Source organism: Triticum aestivum, chromosome 2A, assembly GCF_018294505.1.
Source record: "Triticum aestivum cultivar Chinese Spring chromosome 2A, IWGSC CS RefSeq v2.1, whole genome shotgun sequence".
In the NCBI taxonomy this organism is placed as follows: domain Eukaryota; kingdom Viridiplantae; phylum Streptophyta; class Magnoliopsida; order Poales; family Poaceae; genus Triticum; species Triticum aestivum.
The window spans coordinates 105,322,190-105,344,141 of record NC_057797.1 but is presented as its reverse complement, the minus strand read 5'-3'; the positions used below and the strand labels follow the sequence as shown (position 1 = coordinate 105,344,141).

At 49.3% G+C, this 21,952-nt stretch overlaps 2 protein-coding genes and 1 pseudogene across 2 annotated transcripts; all 3 read left to right on the top strand.

Moving 5' to 3' along the window:
• The first annotated feature begins 10,292 nt into the window (after positions 1-10,292).
• LOC123038503 (uncharacterized) lies at positions 10,293-10,432 on the top strand (annotated as a pseudogene).
• A 4,979-nt stretch (positions 10,433-15,411) lies between these two features.
• Positions 15,412-17,521, top strand: LOC123187826 (cytochrome P450 709B2). Its single transcript, XM_044599786.1, has 4 exons — positions 15,412-15,797; positions 15,893-16,116; positions 16,229-16,473; positions 16,567-17,521. Exons 1-4 carry the CDS (start codon positions 15,524-15,526, stop codon positions 17,366-17,368), a joined length of 1,545 nt encoding a protein of 514 aa, XP_044455721.1. The 5' UTR covers positions 15,412-15,523; the 3' UTR covers positions 17,369-17,521.
• A 2,173-nt stretch (positions 17,522-19,694) lies between these two features.
• LOC123191568 (cytochrome P450 709B2-like) lies at positions 19,695-21,547 on the top strand. The gene is made up of 4 exons (XM_044604252.1): positions 19,695-19,980; positions 20,062-20,282; positions 20,386-20,639; positions 20,737-21,547. The coding sequence occupies exons 1-4, from the start codon at positions 19,695-19,697 to the stop codon at positions 21,545-21,547; spliced, it is 1,572 nt and encodes a 523-aa protein (XP_044460187.1).
• Positions 21,548-21,952: the final 405 nt, after the last annotated feature.

Genomic DNA, 21,952 nt, shown 5'->3' with positions numbered 1-21,952 from the left:
AAAGGATTGCATATGTTTTGTGATGGAGATGCGACAGATAGATGAGGAAGATGCGATGAAAGCAATGGGGATGATGGTGATGATGTTGGTGCTCCTGAAAGTGTTTCGGCACCGCCGGGGAGAGTAGAGGTGTTTCCTCTTCGGTTTTTGTTGGCTATGGTGGTGGAGAACGGGAGTCTCTCCGCAGATTGGAGCTGTCGGAATCGGGGCTCCGCGGACCCAAAATAAGGTTCGAACTCTGGGGTGTGCACGAAGTACTTCGCTGGGCTATGCGTCGCTGCTCACTGCCACACGGCGATGCTCCGTCATGCTCGAGCGAGCGGGAGAGGAAGGAACACGATGATTTATGTAGGTTCGGGCCACCTTGCGGTGTAAAACCCTACTCCTACTTTGTGGGGGATTGCCTCATGAGGAGGATGAGTATGAACTAGTACAAGGGTGAGCTGCCTCATGAGGGCTCGGAGGGTGAATGGATTCGGTGGACTCGACCCCTCTCTACAGGGGAGGCTAGCCTATACTTATACTGGCCCGATCCTCTTTTCCCAAGGCTCTAGGCGGGAAGGGATACCACATCGGCCGATTTTAAAGAGGGACAGTAGTACACCCTATCCTGACTAAAGGTGATCTTCGCCTGCAAAGCTTCTGGTCATGACGCGCAGGTGGGCTCGGTGACGACCTCCATCCTGACGAGTCCGTACTCTTGGTCTCGTTGCACCGGAATGGCAACCTTTGGGAGATTCCTCGGGAATCCCGCTTACGTCCTTGCCTCCTTAGCACCAAACAGGAAAGTGTCCTTGTCTGTGCCCGCTGGCGCTCTCCTGTCTCCGCTCGTCACGGCTCACATCACCACACGCCTCGTGGGGTTGGATGGCGAGCCTAGAAGTATCCACCCCGCGAGGGGCCTTGTGAGGCGGCCTCGGGAGACTGCCTTGCGGGAGGCCCTCAGGAGGCCTTGATGTAGTTCACCTCGCGAAGCGGGGGCCCTCGCGAGGGTCTTGCTCGAGAGGTCTTGGCGCTAGGCCGCACTGGGCCTTTGATGATGCCACGCGATGGGCCGCAGGCAGACGGGCTTGGGTACCCCCGATACCAGAGCCCCGACAGGAGCTATCTTTTGGGAGAGCTATCTTTTGGGAGAGACTATTTTGGATGCTGAAATATGACGCATCAACACTATTTCATTAATTGCTGGAGATGTATGATTCTGCAAAAATCTGAAAGTAGACAAAAATTGTGAGGGGCCCATGCGGCTAGGCCACGTTGCTCGTGGGTCGTGTGGGACTCACATGACTCCCCTGACTGCACCATTTTTTGTGCCATCATTATCCAGGAAGTTTTGCATCTGTTGTTTTTTTCCCGTAATTTTATCACTTCAGGAAGGTTCATGTAATCACCAACATTGAACATATAGATCTTCCCCTTGTTGATGGTTCGACGATATGCTTCCGGAGTGATAGCTCCTGGCCTGTCATCTGGTTGGACCATCCAACATCGATGTGCCAGCGGCGGTATCTTATTGTTATGCCCTTTATTAATTGACATATCTCTTATAGGTTGTGTGGTACGAGTTTGGAGATGTTGTTGTAAGGCATGTCCTATGGAGAGGGTCTTGGATTTTTTTCTTTATTTTTTGTAAGACCTTTATTTCGACATTAATTAATGTTATGTTACAATTGACTCAGAAGATTGGAGTCATTCTTCATTTCTGATAAAGAAAATCTTCTAAGACTCCCTCCGTAAAGAAATATAAGAGTGTTTAGATCAGTAAATAGTGATCTAAATGCTCTCATATTTGTTTACGGATGGAGTATTTATCTACAAGTTTGTCAAGTTGAGCAAAAATTTAAAATATACAATGGTTTAATTTTTGTCCAGACTCTGACTGGTGCAAGTTGGAGAACCTATAGCATGATCCCTACGGCGACATTCACTTTTTGTGTCTGGCTCAGACAATGATTCTTGATATTATGAGTGGTGATCGTCTAAACCCTACCCCCTAGCGGTAGTTTTATTTGTGTATACTTCATGTACTTGGTTTTCATCTGGTTTTCCTCAATTAATCGGACAACTATCTTCTTCTATGAGATGCCATAGCTTCCGTCCTTGCCTTGGGAAGCATTATGTAGGAAAGGGATTGCTATTTCTAAACTGAAATGGTTATTATCATGTTGATTAAATTGAATAAAGTGCTTATTGGATAAAGTGTCAATGATGCGGCCGACTTTTAAAATAGTCGCTCTTTTGCCTTTTGCAATCGGATCCGAATTTTTGAACTGAAGAATCACTTATTTCATCTCTATGCATGGGCCATGTTAGTCCTGCTACACACGTGCACGGTGGCTATATGTTGACTTCTATCCTCTGCTTCGATGAACTAGACTTAGACTCCAGCAGCTACTCCAAGCTGCATATTTTCAAAAGCAAAACGGCATATGCATGTCGGCGTGGCAAAAGTTAGTAAGCGTACACCGGCGACAATAGGCGGCAAGAGACTACAACAAAACACATGAAAAACAGGCAATTAACAAAGAAAATGATGAGGAAAACGGGCGGAACGAGTGCGCTAACTGGAACTAGTTGCGGATGAACCCGGCTTGGTATTTTAAATAGCCGTTGGCTGGTGATCCATAAGGAGTGGAAATCGTTGAAATCATAGCCAGCGCGTGTGTGTCTGATGTTTGTTGTTTAAATTAGGGGATATTTTGTTTCGGGTTGCTTTAAATCATCAGCTCTCGGAGGCTACTAATTTATTCACTCGTGTAGTACCTCTTCAGTTATACCTAGCTACCTCGACTATCATGTTACTCGTGGAGTACTATCAAGCGTTCTTCTGCATTTGCTTAATGCAATTTGATGTTACCCTACCCTGCAAAAAAATTTTGATGTTACCCTATTTGATGTTCCCGGTAACGAAGGAAAAAAATACTATATCTTTGTAAACAAATATAAGACGTTTTAAATCACTAAAATCTTATACTCCCTCCGGTCCTTTTTAGTCTGCATATAAGTTTTGTCTGAAGTCAAAGCATCTCTACTTTGACCAAATTTATAGAAAAAAGTATAAACATTAACAATGCCAAATCAATATTGTTAGATTCATTACGAAATGTAGTTTCATGGAATGTATATTCGGTACGGTAGATGTTGATATTTTTTAATATATATTTGATCAAAGTTTGTAAAGTTTGACCTGACCCAACTTTAATACCCGAAGTAAAAAAGAACTGGAGGGAGTATTTGTTTAGAGAAAGAGAGAGTACTACTCATGGACCGTGTTTGACAAGAAATGGAATCATGCCTCGGACGCCACCGCGCTAATTTCTATCTGCAAAATCACTGTCTTGATCCGCAAGGTCCACGTTTGACAAGAAATGCAGATACTTAGGGAAGAGAAGTCAGGTGGGCTGGGATAAAATCAAGTGCTCAACCTGGGTGACCGTGTATTCTTTTTTTTTAGAAAAGGAGGATGACCCTCGGCCTCTGCATCTGGGAGATGCATACGGCCACTTTATTGATTATTCTCGAGGACCTTACAAAGTATTACAACAATATGCCTGAATCCGCCATCTTGACAACATATGCCACTACTCCTATCCAAATGATGCAGGGGTGCTACCTGGGCCACATACCCAGACTACTCACCTAATCCTATCATCCAAAGCCAGAAGCCCCATCCAAGCCACATACTGGGTCTGGGGCATAAACTGGTTTGACGCACTCACATGTGTCGTCGCCGCCATCTTCCACATGTCCGTCTTCAGAGCAGATATTGAGGCTTCTACCTTGTGAGGTCACTCCGTCATCGACGCCACCTTGACGCCAGACAACTACCTCCACCTGCGCGAGTCCATCACCGCGCATCGGGCGCCGAGTCTCCACCGCACCACGCCGCCGAGATCCGCCGTCATCAATGTGAAGGATGAAGCACCGCTCCACCAAAAAGGCGCCCGCTGGTCCCTCGATCCCGTGTACGCCTCCAAGAATGACGCCCCCAAGGAGGAAACGACACCAACGCGCCGCCGTCATCCGATCAACTGATCTAGGGTTTCCCCCGGAGGTAGCGGATAGAGGTCTAGAGCTTCTCCACGGCGATGCCTTCAAGAAGGTAATGACACAACAGGGTGTCACCAACGCCGGCCATGGCATGAAGCCGAGCACAAGGTTTTCACCCGGATCCGCTCGAAGAACCTCCATCACATAATGTGTGCACGGGTCGCCGCCGATCTGAGCCGCCGCACAACGAGCAGGCCGCACCGGCCAGATCAGATCTGTCCGGAGGGCACAACCCGCATGGTGCCGACCCAACCACCAGGCCCTCCATGCCGCCACCGCCGATCCGAGGTCAGATGGTGTGTCGCCGCAGACCCGGCCGCCGCCGCCGAACGCCGCCACGCAGCCTGAGGCCGAACCGGCTGCCGCACCCCACCATCGCCGCCCCTGGCCAAGGCAGCCGCCGCGCCGCCGCCAGAAGGCAGGCCCGCCGCGCCGCCAGGCCAGATCGGCCCTTGGCCGAGGCAGCCGCCGCGCCGCCAGGCTAGATCGGCCGCGCCACCCATGCCGCGGGGCGCCGCACCACCCCCACGGCGCAGGCAAGAGGGAGGACCCCCGCCACCGCCGTCAGCCCCGGGCCATCGCCGGCGGCGTCCTTCGGCGGCGGCGGAGGGAGGGGAGGAAGGGAGGGGAGGGGACCGGCGGCGGCTAGGGATCGAGATCCCGCCCGAGTCGCCCGAGCGGGGGCGACGCGGGGGCTTCGGGGGCTATTGGAGGAGAAGTTCAACCAAAGAAGAATCCTCGTCCGGGTGACCGTGTATGTGTTGACAGCCTCTGTTCTTTGCTTGAAAATGTCATACTAGACCGTTCTCGTCGGCCCGCCTTTCCCTCTCTTCCTCCTCCTCCCTCGCCGCCGCTCGGGTGCGCGACCAGACGAAGCCTTGTTGTCTCCGGTGGCGGCGGGGACTCGGGGCCCTCCCGCTTCTGAGGTGCTAGCGCGGGCCGGCGCCCTCGGGCCGAAGTGTGGCGTGCGGCCGGGCTTCACGGCGGGTGGTGGCGGCGCTCCGGAGATCCCGTATCTTCGCGGTAGGCGGCTTCAAGGTCTGGGGTGTCGCGGTCGCCAGAGACGGCGGCGGCGTGTCTGGATCCACGGTGACACGGCCAGATCTGGGCCCTGGCATGGGCTTGGGCTCCGGGCCGCGATCGGCGCGGTGGCGGTTGCGACATGTCGGCATCTAGGCGGATCTGTGGGATTCCACCCTTGTCTGGTTCTTGACAGCGCGAGCAACTTCGGGGAAAACCCTAGATCTTCTTGGGATCGAGCGATGGTGGTGCTTTTGCATCGTAGTCCATCTTCAGGGCATCATTTTGGAGTTTGCTCCGGTTGAAGGGACCAGCGTCGCCGGCGGCGCACGCCCGGTGGCGCAACTGCCGATGAAAATCGCGTCAACTACGATCATGGCGGACGATGGCGGCATCTTTGATGTCGTTTCCTTGTCGAGGCATCGTCATTGCAGTTTGCGTCATCAGGCTCGGGATGCTCCGTGGGAAACCCTAGATCTGGGTCTCCCGGATCGGACGATGGTGGCGTTCTCAGTATCATTTTTCCTCCTAGGGGCGTCGTTTTGGGGCAAGTGTTGGCTGGAGGTGACAAGAGGAGGAGCGGTGTTACATCTACCACAAGGCCGATGGCGGATCACGGCGGCATGGCGCTGCGGAGTTTCGGTGATGGGCGCGTGTGGATGGACATGCACAGGATGGTGGCGTTGTCTGATGTCGCATTAGCGACGACGACAAGCCTCGCATGGTTGGTGTCAGTACTTGCTCTGGAGATGGATCAGTAGTTAACGGTGGCGGTGGCCTCTGAGGGTGCGCCAGTCCGGTGTGTGACTCAGTCCTGACATTGTGGCTTGGCTGGGGCATCCGGCTTTAAATGTTAGGCTTTAGTGTGATGTCTATTCGGTATTAGGCTCGGACATTTAGCATCTTTTCATCAAAAGGATAGGGGTAGCAACGGATGTGTTGTCAAGATGATGGCTTCAGGCATACTAATATATTACCTTATAAGGTCTTTATGAATAATTAATAAAATAGTTGCATACATCTTCTAGATGAAGAGGCTGAGGGTATATTCTCCTTTAGAAAAATCATTATATGTATACTTATACGGCGTTCTTACAAATAACATAGCGGCTCACGTTAATACGCGGCTGTTTCTTCAAATGTGTAAGTGTTTCTAAATAGAGTAGTGATATCATTTTAAATCACACAACTGATGATTTTATACTTTCTTAGTAAAACTGTACCATACATGTGCTGTCTCGACTCCTTATAGCATCTACAATCGGATCTTTTAAACTCGCCTCATACGCTCGGGCAGGCCGTCCAGTCGCTTCTCGGTCACAATTTTTTGACCCAGACGGGCCTTTCAAACAGCCCTCAAATGCCTGGGCAGACCAGCACCTTCCATATCCACATATCCAGCCTAAATATGGGACGCCCGGCCACGGCCGTCACGTCGGACACAACAACCCCACCCCACCCCAAATTGCACCACCCCTCCCCCCCTCGAGCTACCGGATTCATTTGCTCTCTCGTCTGTTCTTCCTCCTCCGCGTCGTCCAGCTCGAAGCTCCGCCGTCGCGCCCGATCCGCAGCCGTTCCCAAGCTCTCCATGCTAGGAAGGATGTGGAGAAGGCATTTGGTGTGCTTCAAGCTCGTTGGGAAATTGTGTGGAGCGTTGCAATGATTGGGAATCGGAAACTTTGTGGCAGCTGATGACATGTTATGTTATTCTGCACAATATGATTGTCGAGGATGAGGGTGATGGTGTAGCCCAAACCCATGATTTTAAAGCACCCGGAGAACAAGTTGAAATCCCGGAACATCAAGATGCGGCTCAGCTTATGAACTTTCTGCAGATGCATCAGAATCTTCGAAATCAGCAGGTGCCCACGTAGCTACTCAATGATCCTATGAATCACATGTGAACCCACAATGACAACCAATGAGGCAATGCTTGAGTTTGGCACTTCAAATAAATTTTATGTAAACACTATGTATGCTTGATATCAACAATTGCTATTTACGTGTGTGACATTGTGTTACATAATCTACGTATATGTATTTGCATGGATTTAAGAGTCCGGATTTAAAATATATGAATACATGAAAGGAAATATGAGGACCCATTCAATGCGCCCGCAGGCATTTGAGGGGCTGCATTTGCCAAATCCAGCTGTAGATGATCGACGAGAAAACCGGCCTGCTTACGAGAAATCGGGACCCTAGCACTTTGCAGCTGGCTAGTGATCGAAGCGTCAAATAAATCACTGAAGTATTACCGCGTGTGGCGGCGAAGTTTCCTTTTTTTTTTCTGAAAAGAAGGGTCGCCTCTGTCTTTGCATCTGAAATAATGTATGCAACATATTATTAAGCGAAAGATTAAAAAACAATCTGAAGTTCAGTACAAACTCCCAAGAAGAGCGAAAATAACATGATGAAGTGATAAAAAAATTGCCTCAACCAATGATAATAGATCAAGATGACTAAAAACCTAGCCTATTAATAGACCGTCATCCAAATCAGTGATAAGTATCTCGTGCTATCGTCTTGAAAGAGTACACCGAATAGCCACATGCTCCTTGGTTTTCGTTTGACTGAGTAACGATCACGTACGGATCCAAACAGTGGCTCTGTATAGAACCTGCAAAAAAAATTATAAGAGTTTGTATGTTAAAAATCATGTCATTTTTGCATTTTCATACAGCCAAAGTAATGCGCATAGTTCTATCTGAATATGTCCTGTGATACTTGCTTCCATTCCATCCAGCCACGTTCCAAATACGTGTTAGTATTAGTTGGAGGACTAATATTAAAGGCTACATGAATCGCACATCATAAACGTTTAGAAAGAAAACATTTGAGAAAGAGGTGTTTTATGGTTTCATCTTGATCATAAAAAACAACATCGTTTATTACCCTTCCATCTTCGCTTGGCTAGATTATCCTTAGTCAGAATCACTTCCTTGTGAACAAAAGCACATGGAGATTTTGATTTTTAAAGGAATTCTAATCTTCCAAATATGAATTGATTTTGGAATTAGACCAGAATCAATTAAGTTTAAATACATAGACTTGACGAAGAATATCCCATTCACAGATAACTTCCATTAAATCGTATCTGGCTTATTAAAGAGGTGAATGTTCATCAACCTCCGCATAAGATATAGCCAACTGTCTCATCGATCACCTACTAGAGAGAAGAATATTGTGCGGCTAGTGGCGTATCTCCTAACCAAATATCTTCTCAAAATCTAGTTGTGTTATCGTTCTCAATGATAAATTCAGTTATATGAAAGAAGATGTTTTCATCCTTATTACCACCTTCAAGAAAGGCGAGTCACCGGATCTTACAAGTATCTTCCCAGAATTTAGTCATGTGGTGGTGATATTAACCGTGTAATGAAACAATTTTATTCGTTCTTTCATGTACTTTCTTAGTTTCAAAATGCTTGTCGTGGTTTTAGTTTAAGTACTACTCATTATATGTTTGCAAGGAATTAAAAGTTGCGGGCGAAGAAGAAGAATACCTCACATACACAGTTACGCCACGAGAGGCGCGTTAGAGCAACTCCAATGGGGCGACCCATTTCGTCCACCCATATCCGTTTGGGTCCGCGCGGACAAAAATAACTGCCTAACGTGTGGACCCATTTCCATTTTTCTGCGTGCTCCTCGTCCGCTCCGTCCGCTGCATGCGAGGTATGGCCTACTTATCACAGGCTCACTTTTCTGTCCTTCTTTTCTTTGTACTGGCCCACCATCCACTCACCAGATCTTGTTCCGCGCTGTGCTCCTTGCCAGCGCCCGGAGCTACTCCTCGCCAGCGCCCGGAGCTACTCCCCGCAAGCGGCGCCCGTCCCCCCGTCCCCTGCCGGAGCTACTCTGCCAGGGCCTTCGTGCATGCGAGCTAGCTACTAGTTAGCTAGCTAGAGTAGCAGCTACTCTGCCCGGGTCGTGCATGCAAGCGAGCTAACTAGCTAGCTGGCTAGCATCAGCCTGCCGCGACGCGCTGCCGCGTCCGCCGTGTCGCGCCACCGCGGTCGCCCGCCTGCGCTTGCCCCTCGCCACCGCGCTCGCCCTGCACGGCCGCGGCACGCACCCCGCTGCGCTCGCCCCGCCGCGCTCGCCTCGGTAGGCCCGCTCGCCATGCATCGCCGCGCTCGCGCCGCGTGGTGGCCGCGGTGCAGCTCCGCCCCCCTTCCCCGCGCACGTCCAAACCGCGGGTACGGCAAGCTCGCGGGCACGGTGGCGGGCACGACAGGACGCGGAAGCGGGCGAGGCCGGATGCGGGCGTGCTGGCGGTTGGTCGCGGCGTGGTAGCAGGTGAGCGCGGGGTGCGCAGGCGGCAGCCAAGGCAGGATGCGGGCGCGGCGATGGGCGGGGCGGCGAGCACGGCAGTGTTGGAATAGTTGAATAGAGGAAGGACTCTACTTTCTCATGTTTAAACTTGTAGTCTTTCTCTATCCTTTCTTCTGTCCAACTTCTTTCCGTTCTGTAGCGTCTTTCTGTAAACGATCTCTTCGATCGATCATCTTGTAAGCCACGGCATTATTGGTATAAATACAAGTGCGGCCCGAGCAAAAGGTTCTACGCTTCCCAAACAATCTTACATGGTAATCAGAGCATCTTCTTCCTATCGATCAAAAGAGGATCGCATCTAGACTAGCCCTACCACAACCTTTCGCCATGACTACTGCCTCCACCCAAAACAGCACCATGAGTGCCCTCTCCACATCCCTGTCTTCATCATCCACCTTCGCACCTTCCTCCTCCTCAAATTCATCCTTCGCCATGTCCATTGGACCACCACCTCAGGAGAAGCTTACGAGGAACAACTACCTCATGTGGAAGGCCATCGTGCTGCCCCAAATCAAGGGCGCACAGATGGGCCACCACCTTGATCCGGAGAGGCAAGCGCCGCCGGAGACTCTCACCATCACCAAAGATGGAAAAGAGGAGCAGATCGCCAATTTCGCCTGTGTTCTCTGGTATGCACATCAGCAACAAGTCCAGGGTTTTTTGATGGGTTCTCTGTCTCGTGAGATACTTGCACAAGTTGTTACCCTTCAGACACCGGCGGAGGTATGGGCGGCGATCCATGCCATGTTCATTGCCCAATCCGAAGCTCAAGCCATCAATACCCGGATAGAGCTCACAAACCTGAAGAAGGGGAATATGTCTATGACTGAATACCTAGCCAAGATCAAGACCCTCTCTGATGAGATCGCCTACAATGGAGCTGCGCTGACAAGGGGTGAGATCGTGTCTCAAGTTCTGGCCGGACTCGATCTTGACTACAATCCAGTGGTGTCCGCCCTTGCTACACGGGTAGAGCCCGTCACCGTCCAGGAGTTGTATACACAGCTGTTGAGCTTCGACTCTCGTCTTAATCTTCTTCACGGGATGAACATCCGGCAATCTTCAGCAAATTCCGCGTCACGTGGCCGCGGAGGTGGTCGTGGGTGTGATCAGCAGCAGCGAAATCGGAGTAGCAACAGCAACGGGCGCGGCCGCGGCAGCAGCCAAAGCGGACGACCAAGCGGTGGTAGCTACAACAACAACAACGCCTCTGCAAGGTCTGGAGGGGGCGGCTACAGCAACAATAACGCCTCCTCTGGATCATTTCTTCCAACAGCCGTGTTTGGTGTCAGCTATGCAAGAAACCAGGCCATGAGGTAATGGATTGTTGGCACCGTTTCGACGAGGACTATGTTCCTGATGCTCGCCATGTCGCTGCTGCAATAAGGGAGCAAGGAGGCGATGGCACTATCTGGTACGCCGATTCAGGGGCTACTGACCACGTCACCAATGAGCTTGAGAAACTTGCCATGAGGGAGAAGTACTACGGCAGCGATCAAATTCACACCGCAAGCGGTGGAGGTATGGATATTTTTCATATTGGTCAAGCATCTATTAATTCCCCTACTCTTAAACGTGATCTAGTTCTAAAAGATGTTCTTCATGTTCCACAAGCCGACAGGAACCTTGCATCTATGTCTCGTTTAAACGACGATAACAATGTCTTTTTTGAAACTCATCCTACTTATTTTTTCATAAAGGATCGGGCAATGAGGGAGCTCATTCACCATGGTAGATGCATTGGAGGCTTGTATCCCATCACATCCGGAGCACTTAGTCGAAATCATCGTCATCAAGTTTACTCCGTCGTCAAGCCTTCCTTGGCAAGATGACATCAAAGATTAGGACATCCTTCTTCGATCATAGTTAAGCAAGTAGTGAATAAAGGCAATCTTCCATTGTCATCTAGTCAAAGTATTGAGTCTATTTGTGATGCTTGTCAATGTGCAAAGAGTCACCAACTCCCTTATCCTAGGTCAAATAGTGTCTCATGCTCCGTTGGAACTTATTTTTAGTGATGTTTGGGGTCATGCAAGAGATTCTTTTGGAAGAAAAAAAATATTATGTTAGCTTCATCGATGATTTTAGCAAGTTCACTTGGATCTATTTGCTTAAGTTTAAATCTGAAGTTCTCTCCATCTTTCAAGAATTTCAGAAACTTGTTGAACATCACTTTGACAGAAAAATTATTGCGGTTCAAAGTGACTGGGGAGGTGAGTATGAGAAACTCGACTCCTTCTTTCGTGACATCGACATTGCTCATCATGTCTCTTGCCCTCATGCTCATCAACAGAATGGCTCCGCCGAACGTAAGCACCGTCATATCGTTGAAGTAGGCTTATCCCTTCTAGCTCATGCATCAATGCCTCTAAAATATTGGGATGAAGCTTTTATTGCTGCCACTTATCTTATCAATCATCTTCCTAGCAAAGTTATTGGAAACATTACTCCCTTGGAAAAATTGTTTCATCAAAAACCAGACTATAATTCCCTAAGAATTTTTGGGTGTGCTTGTTATCCCAACCTTCGTCCATATAATCGACACAAACTCGAGTTTCGCTCCACTCAATGTGTCTTCCTTGGTTATAGTAATCTTCACAAGGGGTACAAGTGTCTTGAGATCTCCACTGGAGACATTTATATTTCTCGTGATGTTATATTTGATGAAACAATATTTCCCTTTGCAAAGCTTCATCCAAATGCGGGAGCCCTACTTCGTGCAGAAATTGCTCTTCTTCCTAATTATATCCCTAGTCCAGATCACGGGGGCGAGTTAAATAGTGCTGATCATATGACTAGTACCAAAGAAAGTTTAATTTTTGATGATAAGTGTGCAGCTTCAGGTTGTGATTTTATGCAAGGAGAAGCAGCCAAACCTGTCACATAATCCCAGCTTGATTCAGCAAGCAGCAGCAGCGAGCGATCCGAGGGAGATATTGGCGCGCGATCCCAGGAAGACCTCGGTGCGTAGCGAGCGCCAGGTCGTCTAGTGGCCGACAGCCCCGGCAGTTTGGGCCTCCCCAGCCCAACCAACGCGGGCCGGCGCGAGTCACCGAGCACCACACGCGCGTCGGAAAGGCACACGGCTGACCAAGCGACAGACGCGAGGCCCAGCATCGATGCCCCGCCCCACTCGACTGAGCGTGTGGACACCGAAGGCGCCACGTGGCATACTCCTGCCGGCGTTGGGGTTACGAGGGAGATTCCTGACTCCCTGGTTGTCTCGGATCGGGAGCGATCCGGTGCAGTGGATCCAGATCCAGTAGGATCTTCTATGGACGGGAATTCTACTGCTGATTCAGCAATGCCACGGTCTTCTATACCAAAAGCGAGTGCACCTAAGCTTCCTCGCCGCCATACAAGATCTCAGTCTGGTGTTGTCAAGGAGAAAGAATACACTGATGGTACTATAAGGTATGATAGAATTAAATGTGCTTTCCTTACCAGTATGGGTGAACCAACTCATTTGCATGATGCACTTGCTAGCAAAGAATGGAAAGAAGCTATGGATATAGAATATAGTGCACTCATGAAAAATAAAACATGGCGTATAGTACCACCAGAAAAAGGCAAGAATGTCATTGATTGTAAGTGGGTGTACAAAATTAAAAGAAAATCTGATGGAAGCATAGACAGGTATAAGGCAAGATTAGTTGCAAAAGGTTTCAAGCAGAGATTTGGTATTGACTATGAAGATACTTTTAGTCCTGTTGTTAAAGCAGCTACTATTCGACTTGTGCTATCTATTGTTGTTTCCAGAGGTTGGAGTTTGAGGCAGCTAGATGTTCAGAACGCGTTTCTTCATGGTGTTCTGGAAGAAGAGGTTTTTATGCGGCAACCACCAGGTTTTGAGAATATAAGCACACCTCATCATGTTTGTAAGCTAGACAAAGCATTGTATAGTTTGAAACAGGCCCCAAGAGCTTGGTACTCAAGGTTGAGCACACAGTTACAGAAACTTGGGTTTACACCATCCAAGGCAGATACCTCATTGTTCTTCTATAAAAAAGGTAGTGTCACTATATATATTCTAGTATATGTTGATGATATTATTGTTGCTAGTTCAAGTCCAGATGCCACCACTTATTTGCTCAAGGAATTTAAAGATGGAGTTTGCTCTTAAAGATTTGGGAGATCTTCATTATTTTCTTGGTATCAAGGTCAAACAGACAAAAGATGGTATAATTCTTTCACAGGAGAAATATGCACATGACATACTCAAGAGAGTAGGATTGGAGAACTGCTAAATCTGTAAGTACACCAATCTCAACTTCAGAAAAACTTACTATTGAAAGTGGAGAAGCACTTGGACTAGAAGATGCAACAAACTATAGAAGTATTGTAGGTGCTTTACAATATTTGACTCTCACACGTCCAGATATTTCTTATTCTGTGAACAAAGTTTGTCAGTATTTGCATGCACCTACTACAACTCATTGGACAACAGTTAAAAGAATTGTGAGGTGTCTAAAATTCTCAGAAGGACTTGGACTTAAAATTGTCAAGTCACCATCTATGCTTGTGACTGCCTACTCAGATGCAGACTGGGCAGGGTGTGCTGATGACAGGAGATCCACAGGTGGTTTTGCTGTGTTCCTGGGGACAAATCTTGTGTCATGGAGTGCAAGGAAACAGGCTACAGTCTCAAGATCAAGTACCGAGGCTGAGTATAAGGCTCTAGCAAACGCCATAGCTGAAGTCATGTGGATTCAGACTTTGCTTTATGAGCTTGGAGTGAAAACTCCTCAAGCTGCAAGATTGTGGTGTGATAATATTAGTGCAACCTATCTTTCAGCTAATCCTGTTTTTCATGCACGAACTAAATATATTGAGGTTGATTTCCACTTCGTCAGAGAAAGAGTAGCTCGCAAGTTACTTGACATAAGGTTCATACCCACTGGAGATCAACTGGCTGATGGCTTTATTAAACCCCTTACTATGAGAAGACTGGATGAGTTCAAGTACAATCTTAACCTTGCAATCACTTAGATTTAGATTGAGGGAGAGTGTTGGAATAGTTGAATAGAGGAAGGACTCTACTTTCTCATGTTTAAACTTGTAGTCTTTCTCTATCCTTTCTTCTGTCCAACTTCTTCCCGTTCTGTAGCGTCTTTCTGTAAACGATCTCTTCGATCGATCATCTTGTAAGCCACGGCATTATTGATATAAATACAAGTGTGGCCCGAGCAAAGGGTTCTACGCTTCCCAAACAATCTTACAGGCAGGAGCACAAGCACGACTGTGGACGCGTCTGGAGCATGGCGAGCGCGGCGGCCCATCAGGTGTTTGTTGAAATGTCGGGGCGCACATGTCCAAAGTGGGTTTGCATCCCGTTGGACAAATCAGCTGACCCAAATACAAATGCGGACACGAATGTTCGTTTGGCCGACCCAAACAACAAAATCCGCGTCCGTTTAAGTTTCTCCGTTGGAGTTGGCCTTAAAGAAATATCGCTACGCAGGCATCAGCATCTCGTTCTAGAAGGACCATGTTTGACAAGGAAATAGATTCGTGGCGAGTAAGAGAAGTCGATTGGGATAAATCAGGCGCTCAATCTAGCCATGCCTGTGTCGACAGCCTCTGCCGTTGTGTGCTCGAAAGCACCATTGATCGTATATATCATTCCGCGTGTCGTTATCTACTACGGAGTAGAAGCCATCTTGTCAAAATGAAAAATGTTTTGTCTAGAAGCCAGCCCCGTGCGGATATCCCGTCCATGTCGACCAGCAGCACTATGCGTACGACGGTTTCCCGGCAGACCACACGTTCCCACGAGCTGTGGACCATCTATAGTCTAGTTGGTGCGTGTCCGGGGCTGGCTCGTACTTGCACGCATCACGGCTGATCTCACCCGCACCGCGACCAAACGCCTATCCTCTTCCTTCTCTACCCCGGTGGCGGTGGGTCACAGGCGCGTAGCCAGCAACCAGGCGACCAGAAAGCCATGGTCAAAACGCAGCCGCAAACGCCATATAAATACCTTCCTCCCCGACCCGAGTCTCACAAGGGAAACACACAAACATTTCCCGGTCTCATCAGAAGCAGAGGCGTACAATACAGGTCGCTGATATTTTCACCCTTATCCTGAATCTTGAGTGACCACCGGTCCACCATGGGTCTCGTCTGGATGGTGGCCGCGGCCGTGGCGGCGGTGCTGGCGTCGTGGGCGTTCAACGCGCTGGTGTACCTCGTGTGGAGGCCGCGGGCCATCACTCGGCAGCTCCGCGCGCAGGGCGTCGGCGGGCCGGGCTACAGGTTCCTCGCCGGCAACCTCGCGGAGATCAAGCGGCTCCGCGCCGACACCGCCGGCGCCGCGCTGGACGTCGGCAACCACGACTTCGTCCCCATGGTCCAGCCGCACTTCCACAAATGGATCCCCATCCACGGTACGAAACTCAGAGACACTGCAATTGCTTCCGTAGTTCGACACTGGTCATCTATCTTCTTCCTTCCTCTTCTTACGCTGTTTCCTGCTCTGCAGGGCGCACGTTCCTGTACTGGTTCGGGGCGAGGCCGAGCCTGTGCATGGCCGACGTGAACATGGTGAAGCAGGTGCTCTCCGACCGCGGCAGGCTGTACCCCAAGAACCTCGGGAACCCGCACATCGCCCGGCTGCTCGGCAAGGGGCTCGTGCTCACCGACGGCGACGACTGGAAGCGCCACCGCAAGGTCGTCCACCCGGCCTTCAACATGGACAAGCTCAAGGTATGTGCCCATCTCCAGCGCGACACGCGCTGACGTGTGCGTGTTTTCCACCATTCGAATTTCACTAATGCACAATGCGTATCACTTCCGCTAACTGTTATCTGTACGGCAGATGATGACGGTGACCATGTCCGACTGTGCCGGGTCAATGATGTCGGAGTGGACGGCAAAGATGGAGAAGGGGGGCAGCGTGGAGATTGAGCTGAGCCACCAGTTCGAGGAGCTCACCGCGGATGTCATCTCTCACACGGCATTCGGAAGCAGCTACGAACAAGGGAAAAAGGTTTTCCTCGCGCAGAAGGAGCTCCAGTTCCTTGCCTTCTCCACCGTATTCAACGTGCAAATCCCAGCATTAAGGTAAATGCATCTTGTTCTTCTTCTTGTACCGTTGTCGGTTTAATTTAACTCAACACACAGCAGAAATTAATCTATGTTTGTGGAATTAATCAGGTACCTTCCAACCGAAAAGAACCTCAGGATATGGAAGCTTGACAAGGAGGTGAGGACCATGCTGATGAACATCATCAAAACCCGTCTTGCCACCAAAGACACCATGGGCTACGGCAACGACCTGCTTGGGCTTATGTTAGAGGCGTGCGCGGCAGAGGGTGGCCATAATCCGATTTTGAGTATGGACGAGATCATAGATGAGTGCAAGACCTTCTTCTTTGCCGGGCATGACACCAGCTCGCACCTGCTCACATGGACCATGTTCTTGCTGAGCACGCACCCCGAGTGGCAGGAGAAGCTCAGGGAGGAGGTGCTAAGAGAGTGTGGCAGTGAGGTTCCCACCGGTGACATGCTCAACAAACTGCACTTGGTTAACATGTTCCTACTGGAAACTCTCAGGTTATACGCCCCTGTGTCGCTCATTCAGAGGAAGGCGGGTTCGGATCTTGAGGTTGGTGGCATCAAAGTGCCTGAGGGCACGGTTTTGACGATCCCCATCGCGATGATCCATCGTGACAAGGAGGTATGGGGAGAAGATGCCAACGAATTCAAGCCTATAAGGTTCGAGAATGGAGTGACGAGGGCCGGAAAGCACCCCAATGCCTTGTTGTCTTTCTCCAGTGGGCCGAGGTCATGCATTGGGCAGAACTTTGCAATGATAGAGGCCAAGGCTGTGATTGCCGTGATTCTTCAGAGATTTTCATTTTCCCTATCACCTAAGTATGTCCATGCCCCAATGGACGTGATCACGTTGCGGCCCAAGTTTGGGCTTCCCATGATCCTCAAGACCCTAGAGATGTAGAAAATGTGTATGGTGTTAAGTATAACACAACTTTGTATTATTTGACTGGATTTTAGTATATGTTATGCACTAGATAAGCTTGTAAAATTATCGATGTATAATGTATCCTATTTGTGAGTGTAAATAATAAAGTGTCTAGATTGGCAGGAGAAACTCAGGGAGGAGGTCCTACGAGAGTGTGGTAGTGAGGTTCCTACCGGTGACATGCTCAACAAACTGCACTTGGTCAACATGTTCCTACTAGAAACTCTGAGGTTATACGCCCCTGTGTCGCTCATTCAGAGGAAGGCGGGTTCGGATCTTGAGGTTGGTGGCATCAAAGTGCCTGAGGGCATGGTCCTAACGATCCCCATCGCGACGATACATCATGACAAGGAGGTATGGGGAGAAGATGCCAACGAATTCAAGCCTATGAGGTTCGAGAATGGAGTGACTAGGGCCGGAAAGCACCCCAATGCCTTGTTGTCTTTCTCCAGTGGGCCGAGGTCGTGCATAGGGCAGAACTTTGCAATGATCGAGGCCAAGACTGTGATCGCCGTGATTATTTAGATGTTCTCATTCTCCCTATCACCGAAGTATGTCCATGCCCCCATGGATGTGATCACGCTGCGGCCTATGTACGGGCTCCCCATGATCATCAAGAGCCTAGAGATGTAGAAAAAGGTGTATGGTGTTAAGTATAACACAAGGTTTTTTGTATTATTTGACTGGATTTTAGTTTATGTTGCGCACTAGATAAGATTGTAAAATTATCAATGTATAATGTTTCCTATTTGTAAATATAAATAATAAAGTGTTTTATTCATAAGTTCTTGATTTTTCTTACCATCAACCACCTTTATTTCCCCAAAACATAGTCACTATCTATAGATAAACCAAAATTGCAATTCTTTCTTATCAATCCTGACATGCAGGAGGGAACAGATCCATACAACTCACTCCTACTTCTCCACATTGGAAAATCTTCCTTAAATCGCACACAAGTAATAATGGTACGCGGTGTTCAATGGTAGGTGCATGTGTTCTAAAATAAATGCTATTGCCACTTTTTTTAACAAAATAACTCATTTATCTCTCATTATATTTTGAGTGTTGATTTTTCTAAGCTGATTACAATTACCAGGACTTCATCATTTTTAGGACTGTTAAGGATCGCAATCGATAATTTTTTTTGAGACAAAGATCGCAATCGATAAATGATGCTCAAGTGGGCCGACCCATTTTGGAAGGTTCATAAACCATTTTTATTTATTTTTTTGTTTCATTTTTATGGGTTTTTCTTATCCTTTTTGGTTTTTTCTTTTCTTCCCGTTTTTGTATTTTCAAAATTTTATTTTATTTCTAGAAAAAAACATAATTTTAGAACTAATAAAAAATAAAAATGTTTCCTATTTGAAATTTTTATTTAAAAATGTATTTTTTGTAATTCTTCCATTTTTCAAAATGTTTCCTTAAAATTGAAAAATGTTTCCGTAATTAAAAATTGTTTAGAATTTGCGGTTTCAGAACATGTTTGCAAATTAGAAATTTTTTCATGGTTTCTAAAATCACTAAGAATTTAAAAATATTCATGTTTTTCAAAGTTTGTTTGCTATTTCAGAAAACTTTCAAATTTTGGGAAAATATTCACGTTTTCAAGAGAACCTTCGCAAAATTCAAAAAAATGTTTGCATTTTCTAGAAGGTTTAGAAATTTTAAAAAACATTCGCATTTAAAGAAAATATCATGATTTTACAAAAATAGTCGCGTAAAAAACGTTCACATTTTTAAAGGGGGGCTACAGTGGTGTGGTTGCTATAGTACACTTCCGAATTCGCTACAGGAGCCCGGTCTTACTGTGCGTCAGACCGAGTGTTTTGTGTTTTTTAACAGAAGACCGGATCTTTTTCGCCCAAGACAGGAGAAGACTGCCTAGTAGTTCTCACAAGACAAGCAGGGTCAGATCCGGAGGAATTTCGGAGGAAGTTCTCCCGGCACACCGGCCGCACCTCATTTGTCCTGTTGGGCTTGTTGGAAGTCTGGCAGTTTGGAAACGAGTTTGTTCATGAAGCTCGTGTCCCATCGATCACGTCACCATGAAGCCACGGGTCTCAATCCGAGAACCATAATCTAATCAGTCATGAGATCGCATTACGTCTACATTTACGAAAACGCGCAGAGGACAATCATACCACCGTCTAGTGTCCAACTTGTTACCGGAATTCTCTATGCGCCTATCCATCGGAATTTCACCACAACTGCACCTACTTAACCTCCAAGGTGTACGCGCACTCGGCAGACACGCATGCAGCAGCTGCGCCCAGCTTATTGAGGTGAGGTGATGACCATGGCCACGGTCGCCACCGCTTGGACGGTCTGGGCGGCGCTGGCGTCGGCCGTGCTGGCCTCGTGCCTGTTCAACGCGCTGGTGCGCCTCGTGTGGAGGCCGCGCGCCATCGCCGGGAGGCTGGCGCGGCAGGGCGTGCGCGGGCCGGGGTACAGGTTCTTCGTCGGGAACCTCGGCGACATCCGGCGGCTCCGCGCGGCCGGCGCCGGCCTCGTGCTCGACGTCTCCTCCCACGACTTCATCCCCATCTCCCAGCCCCAGTTCCGCCAATGGATCCCGCTCTACGGTAACACAGTTAGCTTCCGAACCCGAAGTAGCTAAGCTGAAGTGTCGTAGTGTTTTGAAAGCGGCCAGCGCGTGCGTGCAGGGCGCGTGTTCCTCTACTGGTTCGGGTCGACGCCCAACATGTGCGTGGCCGACCTGGGCATGGCGAAGCAGCTGCTGTCGGACCGGACGGGGCTGTTCCCCAAGAACTGGATGAACCCCATCGTCCGGCTGGTGGGCAAGGGCCTCGTCATGACCGACGGCGACGTCTGGCACCGCCACAAGAAGGTCCTGCACCCGGCCTTCAACGTGGACAAGCTCAAGGTACGTACGTACATCATCTTAGGCACTCCTTTTAATTAGCAGTGTGCTTGCTTGGTGGTGTGCTGGTTTTGCGAGCCTGTTGCTACGTACCTTTGATATATAGGTGATGACGTCGACAATGGTGGACTGCGTGCTGTCGATGGCGTCCCGGTGGGAGGCGCAGTTGGCCAGTCATGGGAAGAAAGATTGCCAGGAGATCGAGCTGACTAGCCAGTTCGAGGAGCTCACCGCGGATGTGATCTCGCGCACCGCCTTCGGGAGCAGCTACAGAGAGGGCCGGAAGATCTTCCTGGCGCTGAATGAGATCCAGTTAATCGCCTTCTCCACCCTCTGGACCGACTACATTCCAGGATTCAGGTGCACCACTGATCAGATCAACCATAGCACTGCACGTTCCGGATGTGGTTTCAGAGATACACTGAACTGTGGCGTCCCACGTTGATTTGTTCCCCAGGTTCGTGCCAACCAAGAAGAACATGAGGCTGTGGAAGCTGAACAAGATGATGCGGAGCACGCTGGTGGAGATCATCGAGAACAGGCTCGCAGCCAAGGACACGGACGGCTATGGGAGCGACCTGCTGGGGCTGATGCTGGAGGCGTGCGCGCCGGAGCAGGGGCAGGCGCCGCTGCTGAGCATGGACGAGATCATCGACGAGTGCAAGACCTTCTTCTTCGCCGGGCAGGAGACGAGCCTGCACATGCTCAACTGGACCATGTTCCTACTGGGCACGCACCCGGAGTGGCAGCGGAAGCTCAGGGAGGAGGTGCTGCGGGAGTGCGGCGGGGATCATCAGGTCCCCACCTACGACACGCTCAGCAGGCTGAGGCTGGTGAACCTGTTCCTGCTGGAGACGCTGCGGCTGTACAGCCCGGTGCCGCTCATCCGGAGGAGGACGAGGTCGGAGGTGGAGCTCGGCGGCGTCACCGTGCCGAGGGACGCGCTCCTGACCATCCCGATCGCGACGATGCACCGGGACAGGGAGGTGTGGGGCGAGGACGCCGACGAGTTCAACCCGATGAGGTTCGACGCCGGCGGCGGCGGCGCCGCCGCGAGCCACGCCAACGCGCTCTTGTCCTTCTCCATGGGCCCCAGGACGTGCATCGGGCAGAACTTCGCCATGGTCCAGGCCAAGGCCGAGGTCGCCGTCATCCTCCGGAGGTTTGCGCTGTCGCTCTCCCCGAGCTATGTGCACGCGCCCACCGACGTGATCACGCTGCGGCCAAAGTACGGGCTACCGATGATCATCACAAGACTCGACGCCTGACGTGCAAAAAGATTCACACATCTGGCTGAGTTCGTCATGAATAAAACTGTTCCGTTTAACTTTCAATCTGAGCGTCCAACTTTGGGTGTAGGTTCAGATTAGCCGTGAAAGGAAATGAAAGGGTTCAACTTCTTACACAGGAAACATTACATTCGGTGGTACAGCTAAGTCAGACCGCCTTTACGCCGGGGAGACATATCCTCAAGGGAGTCGTTTTCTTACAAGAAACCTTACATGGAATCCATTCGAAGAAATTAGATGAAGTAATCTTCAAGGTGGATTTTGAGAAAGCGTACTAAGGTCAAATGGCCCTGAAGGAAACAGGTGAATTCTTTCATCCAAAAAGATAGTATTGGGATTAAGGTTAATGATGATATAGGTCATTATTTTCAGACACATAAGGAC